The 14,808-nt window shown below is 44.4% G+C and overlaps 1 protein-coding gene across 1 annotated transcript; it reads right to left on the bottom strand.

Moving 5' to 3' along the window:
- Window positions 1-8,223: 8,223 nt before the first annotated feature.
- LOC121930930 (sodium-coupled monocarboxylate transporter 1-like) lies at window positions 8,224-14,260 on the bottom strand. Its single transcript, XM_042467947.1, has 3 exons — window positions 14,115-14,260; window positions 11,340-11,480; window positions 8,224-8,359 (listed from the first exon to the last, which is right to left on the bottom strand). The coding sequence occupies exons 1-3, from the start codon at window positions 14,219-14,221 to the stop codon at window positions 8,224-8,226; spliced, it is 384 nt and encodes a 127-aa protein (XP_042323881.1). The 5' UTR covers window positions 14,222-14,260.
- Window positions 14,261-14,808: the final 548 nt, after the last annotated feature.

The following is a 14,808-nucleotide window of genomic DNA, read 5'->3' as shown; positions in this document are numbered from 1 at the left end:
TCCGGTTGCCCTTGGTTGCAGATGTTTTGATATCTGCCATTTTCTGTCCTTCAGAGCGGAAGTCCAAGTGCATTTGCCATCTCTGTAGGAGTCATAGCTTGTTCCATATCTGTTATTTGCAAACACCACTAAAATAGCTTTCTTAGTTCTTCTTCCTAAAAGAAGAAGCGATTAGTTCACGCCACATTTCATCAAGTTTCATTTAGTAATGAAAATTAATGCAGCATCTAGAAAGACACCAGAGGTGGTTTGGAGAACTGTTTTTCATTTTTAAGCTGTAGGCGTATGCAGATCCAAGCAACCAAGAAGGTACACAGTAAAGTGGACTGGACTGAATAAAGGCTGAACTGAATTATTCACAGAGGGAAGAATTGAAAACAATGCATTACAGTAGAGTCTCGATTATCCGACTTTTGGTTACCGACTTCCATTATCCAATGTCCATGGTTCTTTGTGAACAAGCATGAGACGTCAGATAATGGCGCGGTTTTCCTCAGCCTGAAGGGAGTCGCAGACTCCCTGGGACTGAGAAAACCAAGCCTCTGAGAAGAGGCCTGGGCCAAGTGCCCAGACCTTTCCTCGGTGTGGCCTGGAGTCCTTTAGCCCGAAGGGAGTCCTCGGACTCCCTTCAGGCTGAAGGAAATGAAGCCTTGCCGTGAAGAGGCCTGGGCCGACGGGCCGCACCTCCCTCAGCGTGCCTCAGCCCCAAGGGAATCCAAGGACTCCCTTGGGGGGCCTACGCCTCTTCTCGGCGAGGCTAGTTTCCTTCAGCCACAAGGGAGTTCTCAGACTCCCTTCAGGCTGAAGGAGTCCAAGCCGCGCCGAGGAGAGGCGTGGTTTGTCGGTCCAGGCCTCTCCGGCAATACTTGGATTCTTCAGCCCAAGGAAGGAGAAGCCGCCGCGGAGGAAGCCGGACTTAGGAGGTAAGCAGAGAAGGAGACGAGGAGGGAAAGAGGGAGGAAGGAAGGAAAGAGACATAATATAATAAAAATAAAATTAATATTAGATACTTCGAATTGTTTTACTAACTTAAAGGCAATGGCCAGGATCCATTAAGGAGTTAACACGGATCATACTGCTCCTGACAAATCAACAGTTTGTTCAAAGGATGCATGTAAAACGCAGGAGGGAAGAAAAGTTCTGGCAGAAGCAGAGAAATCCAGCTTGACCGGTCTTATAACTGGAACTGTCATATGTGTAAACCTCTCATTTCCTACCCCAACATGGCAACAAGCTCAGACTTTGAATTCCAATTCTGTCTCTGTCACAGCTGTCCACTACTAGAGACTGCACCGTATTAGAATAGTAACATCTCCAATATGGCCTGGAATATAAACAATATTAGTGTTTAAAATGCATGCTAATAAGAACTATCACTTTCTATCCCGGAACCCTGTGGCTTGTCTAAACTACAGTAGACCCATGAAATCAATTGCTGAATGGTGTGCCAACACACACATAAATCCAATAGAATTAAGCCTATGTGTGTGCTTGACCCTTGAAGAAAAGTCACCTAAATGTTGTAGATTAAACAACAATTGAAAAAGTGAAGTTGGTGAAATTTCTGTTCTATTTATGTTTCCATTTTCTTTTCAGCATCAAACTAAATTGCTAGCACTATGTTCCAAAATATAATTTATTTTGATTATTATGCAATCGTGGCCAGAATAAATCTCAGCTAGGGCAGTCACGGTCCTTTCAAGTCACAGATTAATGAGCACTTATTGTCCATAATTTGTAATAAATATAAGTAAATCATCAATACATTATTTTTTCAAATTCTGACACTTTTCAGAACCTTTTAATATTTGTTTTATTTACACTAACAATAGAAATGCACTATGTTCAATCTGTCTAATCTTATGTAGCTTTTAAAAGCAATGAAACAAAAAAGCTATTTTTATCTGTTTAAGAAACCCCAAGAATTCAGTTAAATACTTCAAAAATCATGCCTGTGTTCACAGCCAGTTGGCACCAGATGTTATCAGATATGCTATACCTGATGCTTGTCTGCCCTCCCAATCCCAGACTTGAAACTTCAGATTCTTGTATGTTACTGTCTCACGTTGAAACCAATTGCTGGAAGAGAAAATCAATTTATCAGGCTATGTAAAACTCTGAAGTCCAGAATATGTTTGTTGCAATCCAAATACGCAAATATAAAATGATGCAGTTTATTTCTTATCTACTGACAGACTAATATACAAGCTGACCATCTCTTATACAAAAATATGAAATGGTCCAAAATCCTTTTTTTCCATGGGAGGCTGAGATAGTGATACCTTTGCTTTCTGATGGTTCATGTACACAAACTTTGTTTCATGCACAAAATGATTAAAAATTACTTTCAGGCCATGATATAATGTGTATATGAAAACAAACGGATTTTGTATTTGACTTTGGTCCCATCTCTCATTTGATATGCAAAATTTCCAAAACCAAACACTTCTGCCCACGATTTCAGATGAAGGATACCCAACCGTATTCTATATTGGAAAGTCTGACTTGACACTCAGATAAAAACAAACAAAGTTTGTTTAAAAAGGTAAGTGAAGGAGTGGAAAAATATGGGCGAGAACGCTCGGATTCCCAGTGATTGGGCGTATATAAATAAAACCTATTATTATATACTGTATTATTAATATTATTATTACTATTGCAAGAACGTTTTCCTCTCAGGGAAGGAACTAATAGTTAGTTTAACAGTCATCTATTTTCAAATAGTTTTCCCTAATGAAGCTTCAAAGCATTCAAATAAAATATATTCTCAAAGTTATATCAATTACGTACATCAGTTTCACTGAATTTCAATGGTCGTCTAAGCTTGTGACAACACACATTAAAAAATGAAGGAATAAACAGAAAACAGGATTGCATTACATGCTAACTATCACATTTCATTTCAACACTACTAGAATGGAGTCACAACTTCACCAACTTGTAACCTGTAGAAATGGTTGTTTTTCCTGCTCCATCTAACCCAGGATCAAAATTCTCATCTCCCGTGTACCAAATAAACTGAGAGAAATGGTTGAAAAGAAGCCACCTACAGAGAAAATAATAACCATAAAAACTGGATTCTTCACATTACTTAACAATGTCCAGCAGCATTTTTACTAAGGATTTTACTAACATGCCCAAGATGATATGCACTTATGCCAATGCAAAAACAAGACAGTCAGTGGTCTAGTTGGACAGAACAGTATCTTACTGCAAGTTCCAATGAAAACTGAATGTAGACCTGGAAGAAAATGTTGCAATGTAGTTCGCCTGTTATGGATGCAGTTAGCCAACCATGCTTTCAACTAACAGGTCCTCCCTTCCCTCACCATCGGTTTTTCTTTTCCAATGGGCTACAATGTCTGAGGTAACTGGGCATGCTTAGCCTCACAGCTTTTTGTGGAGGGGATCACTCTTTCTAGATTTTTTTAATGGTTTAACAGCATACTAGTTCTTCCTTTCATTACTCTCAGTAGCCCTGTTTTGGTTCCATTTCTCTCACCCGGATTCATTATTATAAATCCCCACTCCGCCTGATAAACTTTACATGCTCTGAATAATGGAGCTTCTTACTCCTTGCTTACAATACTATAACAACCTGTTTCCACTATTACAATAAATCATGGTCTACTAGAACAATCACAGCGATTATTGGGTTCAGAGATTCCTTTCTTCAGTGCAATCATGTAACACTGAACACTTTTGCCGCATGGAAGGGAGGGGTTTAAACGTTTGATCTTTCATCAGAAACTGTTCACTAAGGATAGGTTAAAACAATTCAATTTCAAGATATGTGTTATGAATGTAGCTGTTTAAACAAATTATAATTAAGACACAAGGCCACACTATAATAATGTGAAGAGGAATGTGAGCCTAGATGTCTTATGCAACATTCAAATTCACCCACAAGAAGCACTCACACAACAACAAGTTACAGGTCAGGAAATCCAGGCCTGTCATGAATGAAGACCAGGCTGGTGGTGCTGCTCCACCACTTCCACTTGCAGTCGGTTGGTTTTATTGTACCTCTGGGAATGGCAGCTCTGATTTGTTCTCATGAAATTTGAGGAAGAACTCATGATTTGTTTGAAGCGTTGTCTTATATCAACTCTACTAATACAAACATATAGGCTGCTGGCATAGACTAGAACATTGTTACTGCTTCATAGTCTCATGCCATGACCTGAAACCCACCAAAAAACTAGTCAGGGGTCCAAGGTGAGAGAGGTTGGAGCAGAGCAGAGCATGATGGACATGGCCAGCCCCCTCCACCAGCCAGGAACACTGCAGGGAGCAGAAGCACAGATCCCCACAGGAACCTGTCACACCGTTCACAAACTCACAAAAGTAAAAAATAAGTGAGTGAAACAAATTAAACAAGTTAAGAGCTAAAATTTAAAAACATTAAAACTAACGACTCTAGGAAGCGTAAAATAGCAGAGCATCAGAAAAGCCCATCCTGTTCAGTTCCAACAGCCTGATGGGCCAAAATGCTTTCAGTTGCTGATGGCAGGAGAGCAAGGATGGAGCCATCCTGGTCCCTGAGGAAGGAGTCCCAAAGGGATGGCCTCCAAGCCATTCACAAGCGGAGTCTCCTCCTTGGAGGCCTTTAAGCAGAGGCTGGAGGGCCATCTGTCAGAGGGGTGCTTTGATGGAGGGTTCCTGCATGGAGCGGATGGTCTTCATGGTCTCCTCTAAAGAGGGTTGGCCATGCTTGGCTTATTTTGCAGTATTCATTCTGACACACGATCCTAGAGAGCATCTCCAGCATCGTTCTCTTCTCCTGTCTTCCCACTCAACCAGCCTGAGAGAGTGGAAGAAGGGCAGAGGGAAGGGCCTCTCCGGGTCAGAGCTCGTCTCCTGGGGAAGTACAACTGCCTGCTGCCTCCATGCAGCCATAGCCCGCAGGGTTCTTCCCAGGAGGCCGAGGGCCCTTTTGAGACCCACAACGAACTCCAACTCCCAGAATTCCATAGCAAAGCGCCAGAGAGAGTCATTTCTCCAGCGTGGATGCAGCCATTCTTTGCTCATGGCTCCCTTCCCCGCGGCTCTCCTTCGGCCGCCCCCTTCTCACCCATGGCTGAGGATCCTCCGGCGCCGCTTCCCCTCAGAGAAACCCCGAAGGCCGCCACTGCCGCCGCCGCCTCCGCCGTTCACCCGGAAGCTGCGGCCTCGCTTCTTCTTCTTCCTTCTCCACGCGACCCAGGAGGAGGAGGAGGAGGAGGAGGAGGAGAGGAGGCCTCCTCAAGAAGACAGACACGCGGAGCGCCGTTCCCTCGTCGCACTTTCGACGACAGGGGAGGGAAGGCGGAGAGAAAAAAACTAGCTAGCAGCCGTGGTCAGGCGACCTGAATGAGAAGGCAGCCGGCTGCCACAGGGTTGTTATTATTATTATTAAATCTCTTTCACCCGAAGGGCAACGTGGCGAATCTGCCGCTTTCCAAAATATAACGAGTATGAGGCGGCAGTTTGCGCGCTCGCGACGGTTGAGGGAAAGGGGCGGGGCCTCTGGGTTTCTCCTCCCTCCACTTCATTCCCTCAAATATGAAGGGAAAAGGGAGGGGAGCTGAAGCTCACTGTGTAGTCAGAGTTTGAAGTGGCCACAAGGGCCACCCAGTCTAACTCCCTCCATGCAGGAATACACAGTCAAAGCACTCCCAACATACAGACCCCAGCCTCTCTTTAAAGACCTCCAAAGGAGGAGACTCCACTACACTCCAGGAAGTGTGTCCCACTGTCAAACAGCCCTTACTCTCAGAGGTTGAGGGGAAGCGAAGGCTTCATGGTCAGCATCCAGTCTTTTGTGTGGGTTTTTCAGGCTCTGGGGCTCTCTTCTGCAAGACTTTAGCCTTTTTTTAATTTATAAATTTTAATTGAAACTGATGCGGAGCAGGACCGCCTGAAAGCCCTGGTATGCAGGGAAGGCTGGGGGTGACGCCGAGTGGTCATATATCTGGTCGTCTCGGCCTCGAGGGAGCCATCAGGCAGACCCACAACATCGAGGTCTGCCGAAGGAAGAGGCCCCTCCCTCTCAACTGTCATCTCGGCCTCAGAGGGAGCCATCAGGCAGACCCAGCAACATCGAGGTCTGCCTTAAGGAAGAGGCCCCTCCCTCCTCAACTGTCTATCGGCCTCAGAGGGAGCCATCAGGCAGACCCAGCAACATCGAGGTCTGCCTGAAGGAAGAGCCTCCCTCTTCAACTGTCATCTCGGCCTCAGAGGGAGCCATCAGGCAGACCCAGCAACATCGAGGTCTGCCTGAAGGAAGAGGCCCCTCCCTCTCAACTGTCATCTCGGCCTCAGAGGGAGCCATCAGGCAGACCCAGCAACATCGAGGTCTGCCTTAAGGAAGAGCCCCCTCCCTCCTCAATGTCATCTCGGCCCTCAGAGGGAGCCATCAGGCAGACCCAGCAACATCGAGGTCTGCCTTAAGGAAGAGGCCCCTCCCTCCTCAACTGTCATCTCGGCCTCAGAGGGAGCCATCAGGCAGACCCAGCAACATCGAGGTCTGCCTAAGGAAGAGGCCCCTCCCTCCTCAACTGTCATCTCGGCCTCAGAGGGAGCCATCAGGCAGACCCAGCAACATCGAGGTCTGCCTGAAGGAAGAGGCCCCTCCCCTCAACGGTCATCTCGGCCTCAGAGGGAGCCATCAGGCAGACCCAGCAACATCGAGGTCTGCCTGAAGGAAGAGGCCCCTCCCTCTTCAACTGTCATCTCGCCTCAGAGGAGCCATCAGGCAGACCCAGCAACATCGAGGTCTGCCTGAAGGAAGAGGCCCCTCCCTCCTCAACTGTCATCTCGGCCTCAGAGGGAGCCATCAGGCAGACCCAGCAACATCGAGGACTGCCTGAAGGAAGAGGCCCCTCCCTCTTCAACTGTCATCTCGGCCCAGAGGGAGCCATCAGGCAGACAGCCACATCGAGGACTGCCTGAAGGAAGAGGCCCCTCCCTCCTCAACTGTCATCTCGGCCTCAGAGGGAGCCATCAGGCAGACCCAGCAACATCGAGACTGCCTGAAGGAAGAGGCCCCTCCCCTTCAACGTCATCTCGCCTCAGAGGGAGCCATCAGGCAGACCCAGCAACATCGAGGAGCCTGAAGAAGAGGCCCTCCCTCTCAACTGTCATCTCGGCCTCAGAGGGAGCCATCAGCCGACCCAGCAACATCGAGGACTGCCTGAAGGAAGAGGCCCCTCCCTCTTCAACTGTCATCTCGGCCTCAGAGGGAGCCATCAGGCAGACTCAGCAACATCGAGGACTGCCTGAAGGAAGAGGCCCCTCCCTCTTCACTGTCATCTCGCCTCAGAGGGAGCCATCAGGCAGACCCAGCAACATCGGGGGACTGCCTGAGAGCTGGTGGAGACTACTTCGGCGCTGCCCCCCCCCATGTCACCTGGGAAGAAGCTCCCCAGAACTGCGGAGGACGGTCTTGCCGCTGTGGGTGGCTTTTTACCAGGGGGGGGGGTTAGTTAGATATTGCTGTGAACCGCCCTGATCTAGGGAAGGGCGGTATAAAAAATAAATTTATTATTATATTATTATTATTGTCTGAGGAGCCCCCGTGGCAGGTTTGGCGCTGGACTGCGGCTCTGGAGGACTGGGTTCGATCCCAGCTCAGCCTAAACCTTGGAGTCCACCTCTCTCACCATAATTAGCATGCAGAACACTTATGCCACATTCAAAAATGTAGAATGTAGAATATCAGCCAAAATAAATTAATGTTGGCGCAGTACAGACTGCCAAAAAATGGCGGCCTGCCAACACCTGTTTTTCCTCCGGAGGGACGCCGCAGCCGCCAAACTGTGCGGCTTCCCTCTGGCGGAAAAACAACCCGAAAAAGTGGGTTCTTTTAAAGCCACAGGGGTGGTGTGACAAATGCACCATTGGTGCATTCGCTACGTAAGCGGCACGCGGCAATGTGGGGACACAGCGCAGCGCTTACGTGACAATGGTAGTGCCTGTGCATACAGGGTGCTGCCATTATTATGCTGCCACCACGTACTAGAGTTGTGGAGTGTGCGGTCACTCCGTCGCTGTGCACCCCTAGTACATGACCAGGCCGGCGCAAAGCACCAGTCTGGACCGTGTCTATGTTACTCCTGATTAAAGAATCTTTTAATATCTAATTAGAACTAAGATTTCCTTAAGATTGAATCAGTTGTATGGAAGGTGTAAAAGAGCAGATCAGATCTAAATTCATTTTACTTATTTTACATGTGATTAATACTAAACCTGGTCTGGTGCTGACACAAATTTTGCTGTCCATGGGTCGCAATCTTTGTATATAGAGTACATTGAGAGCCCACTCATCACTGCAGAAGAGAGAGTTATCCAGAGTCCCACAAGATTTAGATACAGGGAGCTGTAAGAAAAATTAAGAACATTAAAAGAGCTTTGTTCTTGCTGAAGATGTATGAAAACAAAACCGTATCGCCACTACTCCACTAAGACAACCTAATGAATTCTTGCACATTAAGCAGTGAAACTGAACTAACATGCAAACAGATGGACTTCTTTGCTCAAAACGAATGCTTGCGGTCTTTATTTCGTATTAAAAATATTATCAGATATAGGTTATCATGATGATTGCACTACTGAACCATGAAAAATGGAATGCTTACTGTAAGCATTGTTCATTGAACAATCACTATGTATTCACATATGTGGGCTCTGCTCCTGTGGAGGATATTATTAGAAATATTCTAGAGCTTCAAAGATGGAAACCTCATCCTGCCCTCAGTAAATATGCCACTGATGTGGCTTTTATCCTGCTTGGTTCCAATAGAGCAGCCAAATAACAAACCAGAGCCCACATCTGTGGGAAAGGAGACGAGGTTGTACAAATGCACAGATGACTACTCAAATAATTATGGGGAAGCAACCTGTTCTTCTTCGTGGTTTCAGTGCATCACACATGAAAGTAACAAGACAGCTTACTGGAAATGAGACACACATTACTTGTATACAACTACTTTTGTAAAGCTGTACAGAAGAGAACAGTAGGTCCAGTCAGTCAGTAACAGTGGATAAATACAAATATGGGTGGACCAGTCCATGTTGCATGTTAACATAGGTTTCACCAGAAGCACATCATGCAATAATGCTATGAGCTCAACAACTACTCCAGCTGAAGTAACAGTCTATACATAGAGCTTTGGTAAACTGCTTACTAAGATGTTTAGATGAAATATGGAGACCTTGGTAAAGACTGACAACAGACAAAGAAATCAGAGGAATGAGGCAGATTCCAGAACAAATGAACTATGGAGCATAGTGGCCTTAGCCATCACAGTACTACAAGAACAAACTGACTTACAGTTACAAATATGTAACCTGTCCTCCTTCTTCATGCTCTGTGACTCACACAACTGGGAAACTAGCAAGCTACACACACAAGGAAGTGGGAATGCCATGCCAGAAACATATAAATTTAACAGTTCACCCATAAGAATTTATTAAACATAAAGCAACACTACCCTCACTGAGAGCTCATTAGAGGTACAGTCACCCCTCCGTTTTCATGCAGGATCTGTTCCGGACCCCACCCCACAAAAATGGAAATGCACTCATATAGGCTTGAATGGTGGCACGGCCCTGCGGGCACAGGAATACACCTTATTCTAAGTCCCTCTATTTGCCCCTTGTGAGTAAGCGAGGGACATGGATCCAAAGTCCACACAAACAGAGGGACAACTGTACTAACTTATTTTCAACTTTATTTTCAACACTGTAAACAAGTTAAGTCCATTACTGGTAAGAAGCCAAACCAAGCAGAGGCAAGACCAGATAAATCCAAAAACAAATCAGGTCATCACTGCAAATCAGAATTGTGCCAACAGCCAAGGGAAAATACAGAAGAATCATTGTATACATTAGTCAAGTCAAGAAAATCATAAAATCATAGAAACGTAGAGTTGGAAGAGAATGCAAGGGCCATCCAGTCTAACCCCCTGCCATGCAGGAAATCTCAATCAAAGCATACCCAACAGATGGCCATCCAGCCTCTGCTTAAAGACCTCCAAAGAAGAAAACTCCACTACACTCCGAGGGAGTGTATTCCACTGTCGAACAGCCCCTACTGTCAGGAAGTTCCTCCTAATGTTGAGGTAGAATCTCTTTTCCTGTAGCTTGCATCCATCGTTACGGGTCCTAGTCTCTGGAGAGCAGAAAACAAGCTTGCTCCCTCCTCCATATGAATTCCCTTCAAATATTTAAATAGGGCTATCATATCACCTCTTAACCTTCTCTTCTCCAGGCTAAACATACCCAGCTCCCTAAGTCGTTCCTCATAGGACATGGTTTCCAGACCCTTCGCCATTTTAGTCGCTCTCCTTTGGACATGCTCCAGTTTTTCAATGTCCTTTTTGAATTGTAGTGCCTAAAACTGGACACAATATTCCCGATGGGGCCTGACCAAAGCAGAATACAGTGGCACTATTATTTCTCTTCATCTACATTTATTGATGCAGCCTAAAATTGTTCAACTTGTGGTCTACTTGAACTCCTAGATCCCTTTCACATGTAGTCTCGTTCAGCCAGGTGTCCCCCATCCTATATCTGTGCATTTCATTTTTCCATCCTAAGTGCAGTACCTTACATTTCTCTGTGTTGAATTTCATTTTGTTAGCTTTGGCCCAGCTTTCTAGTCTATTCAGGTCATTTTGAATTTTGATCCTGTCCTCTGGAGTATTAGCTATTCCTCCTAATTTGGTGTCATATGCAAATTTGATGAGTATGAACCCAATTCTGTCATCCAAGTGATAGATAAAGATGTTGAATAGCACTGGGCCCAGGACAGAGCCCTGTGGGACCCCACTGGTCACTTCTCTCCAGGATGTTAAGTGTCTTGAGAGAAAAAATCACTTGAGAGGTTTCTACATGTTGCTTTGGCAGCCAACAAAAATTAACTGAGGTAAATGAATGGGAACCAAAAAGGATAGAGGTGGGGGTGTCACCAAAAATCCTGCCTAGATATTCTAGAAGGTTTCAAAGATGAGTGAGTCACAGAGAAGAAAAATATTTTAATAAGAATAACATTCTATGCTATGGAATTATGTGCAGTTGCTATGTTTTAGTAACTATACAATAAAGCAAAATGTCTTTTGCAAAGAACAAATTGTGCCAAATGGCAAAAAAATGTGATCACTTTAATTGAGCATGAAAATAGGTTTCCATACATGAATTACCTTTCAAGATCAAGATGTTCAAAGTGTAATAAAACCATTAAACTATCATGTGTAATTGAAACAGACATCAAACATTTTCAAACATATATGCAGCCCATTGCTACACATGAGAATTTACTGTCACCAGAATATCAAATTTACAATATGTGGACTTACAGTTTTCCATGAAGTCGAGTTCTACAAGCAACATATCGCTGAACCTGAGACTGATTTACTCCATATATGCCAAGCCAAGTGAAAGTGCCACCAACAACAACAGTCCAGAAAGTATGCCTTTGCAGAGGATTAGGATCAAAACTAAAAGACAAAACATATTCAAAGAAGTCAAAGTTCAGGAAATAAAAAAAATTGAACCTATAAAGAAATTTCTATTCTTCCCCACAGACATCAAGCAATCTGTCCTTCAGAGAGCATCTCCTGGTATCAGATTGTGTCCTCAAACCAATCCCAATACTCTAGGAACATCTCTGGCTTTGCCTATATCATGTTACAACAATATTCAGCTTTCCTTTGCTGTAGAACTGCTACAAAAACCTCCTTAGTGTTTAAAAATATAAACAGTTAACCTCAGTAATGATAAGAGAAATAAACTAAAAAGGATAAAAAGATAACACAAAATAAGAAATTAGAAATCGAGTCCTTGCTCCACATCCAGTGTACCTCCCAAAATACGAGTGGATCACATTTCCTTTCTTCCACCAGGAAAAATAGAAATACACTGATACGTTCAAAAATCCTTGTCTTGTTGGCAGTCAGACAATCTGAAATGTACAAAATTTAATCCTTAGTGCACATGGGTGCATATGGCTATAGATCTGCAGACTCATTCTTGAGAATGTTCTATACATTTCTATACTGCTTATCAGTGAACTATCACTCCCTAAGTGCAACGCGCCCGATGAAAGCCACATAACAAAGAGGAAATGGAGTGTGTGTCTGTGGCGCACGCACCGCACCTCATGCACAACCCCATTAGTTTCAATGGGGCTGAAGCACACGCAGAACTTGCCTTATGTGGCAGGGTACAAAACGGATCCCCACATAAGGCAAGGGTGCACTGTGGTTTATAATGTGTGAGACAATGGCCCTCAACAAGTTGGGTACTCATTTTACTGACCTTCAAAAGGATGGAAGGCTGAGTGGGCCCTGGTGCCCTTCTCTAGGATCAAACTTACAACATTGTGGCCATAGTACAACCATTTAACCCCTTCACCACCAGGGCTCCTAATGGCATCTAAGTGTTCTGCATCTAAACAGCATTCACTTGAAGAACTTTTGAACTGGGCTGTTGCTAGGATTGGCAAAGATGGCCAAACCTTGCCAGCATTTGATTAAATACATGAAGGTGAAGTGCCAACTTCTCGGAATCCAGTTTGACAGCACTATTCCCTCTGGGTACTCAGTTCTGACCAAAGAGGGGTTCATCTCTCATATTTGTCACCTCCAGGTATAGATTCCATTATCTGTTGGAGGGTAAAACTAGATGATATTTTTAGCAAGTTTTTTAGAAGGCATGCTTTCCAAAAGGATGAAAGTGGGCTGCTGCCACAACTTTTCTTGCTTACATATCTTATACATAGGGTGCTTAACTTTTGAGTGGTCATAGAAAATAAACACAGCGTTAATTTTTTAAGTTTCTTCTATGAGGAAACCCCATATGGGATTATTCACAGAAAAAAATGCATTCCTCCTAACACTTACCTTTGATCTGATATATGCCTTTGTAGACACATTATCAATGTATATTAGCACATATTTGCTCTGAAATTTTGCCCAAAATAGGAATAAAGCCATTTTGATTGTCAGAGGCATTTCCAGACTACTCCATAGAAGCAAAAGAGGGTTGTTATGACTAGTTGGTATCTCTTGATGTTGCTTTTGTGTCCACTTGGAGCCTCTAGTCCCTGTTAAAGCTTGCAGTGGGGTGAGAGGAGATGAAGGAAACTGTATGATATGATTGGCAATTTGGCCAGTTATCATCCAGATCTCATGACACTGTAGGCAATTCTACTGCGTTTGCCAGAAGATAGTCAGGGGGAGGGGCATGGTGAAGGTTTTGGGGGGCGGGGCCAGGAAAATTTACTTAGGCCCAAAACACATGAACCAAATAAAGTGTTTTCAAATGCTTTGGGGTGGGGCATTTAAATTATGCATGTCCCCCAAGTGACCAGAAGCCATGCCGTGGTCACACTTACAGGGCAAAAGATGGACCTTTTAGAAGCAGATTAAATCCACTCCTGCCAGTGGCTGATATGGGACTGCAGCGGCAGCCCACTTTGGAAGGGGCTGTGTGGTCGCTATGGTCCCCACATCCTAATACCTTGTTCCTGGCCACATGCTTTGGCTCTTCTCTTCACAGGGAATTCTAAGGCTTGGGAGTGGCCCTAAGAAAGCTCTTTCTTGTGAAATGACTTCAAGGGCCATGAGACTGAAAGAATTACCTACCCCAACAACCTCAAAGCCCAGACAGATTCATATATGTGTCTCAATTCCTGGTTTTGGGGAAAGATGTAATAATAATAGAATAAGAAAAGGTTGAAGTTACAGGCGCCCCTCCATTTTCACGGACTTAAAGTCCACATCCCTCAGCCATTTGCAGGTGGCAAACGGAGGGGAACAAAATGGGGCCATGTGTGCTGCCATTCAAGCCAATGGGGCTTGAATATATGCGAATTTCCATTTCACAGGGGGGGAGATGGATCCCCTCAAAAACAGAAGGGCGGGCGACTGTATAATATTTTATCATATTGAAAAAAGATTTTTCTTTCTCTTTCAATTACAGAAATGTTATGATTCACCTGATTGAATCAAATTAACTCCCAATGAAGCTACTTGCTCTGGAGCTGTCCACTCACAAAAACATAAACTGACAAACTTTTAAATATCATTAATAGGGTATTTATAATATTACCTAAGCAAAAGAACACTTACTCCCAGTATCTTAGTCTTCCTCCACGACGAGCATCATCTATAATGGGACCGAATCCTCCTTTAATTACTACTGTTCGACCAATCACTGCTAAAAATCCACCTATCATTATTAAAAACTGGAAGACATCTGTCCAGACTACTGCCTTGAGTCCACCCTATTTGGAAACAGCAGATACAGTGTACATGATCTCTGACATATAAATATGTATCTACAACCAGGGCTGATTATAAGAAATTCTGGCTGCATCTACACTGTAGAATTAATTCAGTTTAACATAACTGCCATGGCTCAATGCTATGGAATTCTGGGATTTGCAGTTTTATGAGACATTGAGAATTCTTTGTCAGAGAGTTCTGATGCCACAACAAGCTACAATCTCAGAATACTATAGAATGGAGGCATGAGAGTTAACACAGGGGCCATTCAGACTACATTAAGAACCAGATTTGAAAGTGATTCTTCCATGTGAAGTTCATATTGGGCCCGATTCCGTCACAATCCATGTTGGGGCTTGCACAAGGAAATGCCCCTTACCCCAGGGTATCCAGAATCAGGCTAAAATTCGTCTTTTCTCAAAAGACCCGTGTTGCGCAAAATTTGAACTTGCCCTCAATCATGATCGGGGCAAATTTAGGGAGGGATTAGGGTCAGGGGGCGGGCAGAGGTCAGAGCATCCCCTCCCATCATCAGAGG

The sequence above is a fragment of the Sceloporus undulatus genome, chromosome 5, assembly GCF_019175285.1.
Source record: "Sceloporus undulatus isolate JIND9_A2432 ecotype Alabama chromosome 5, SceUnd_v1.1, whole genome shotgun sequence".
NCBI lineage: Eukaryota > Metazoa > Chordata > Lepidosauria > Squamata > Phrynosomatidae > Sceloporus > Sceloporus undulatus.
The sequence above is the reverse complement of the archived record's forward strand: the minus strand, read 5'-3'. Positions and strand labels throughout refer to the sequence as shown.

Excerpts from the sequence above, each read along its gene's own strand:
- LOC121930930 (XM_042467947.1), bottom strand. The coding sequence starts at position 14,221 with ATGATAGGTGGATTTTTAGCAGTGATTGGTCGAACAGTAGTAATTAAA. Across the intron at positions 11,481-14,114 it reads GGAAGACTAAGATACTGGGA|TTTTGATCCTAATCCTCTGC; the intron begins GTAAGTGTTCTT and ends TTTGTCTTTTAG. Across the intron at positions 8,360-11,339 it reads ACTCGACTTCATGGAAAACT|CTCCCTGTATCTAAATCTTG; the intron begins GTAAGTCCACAT and ends TTTTTCTTACAG.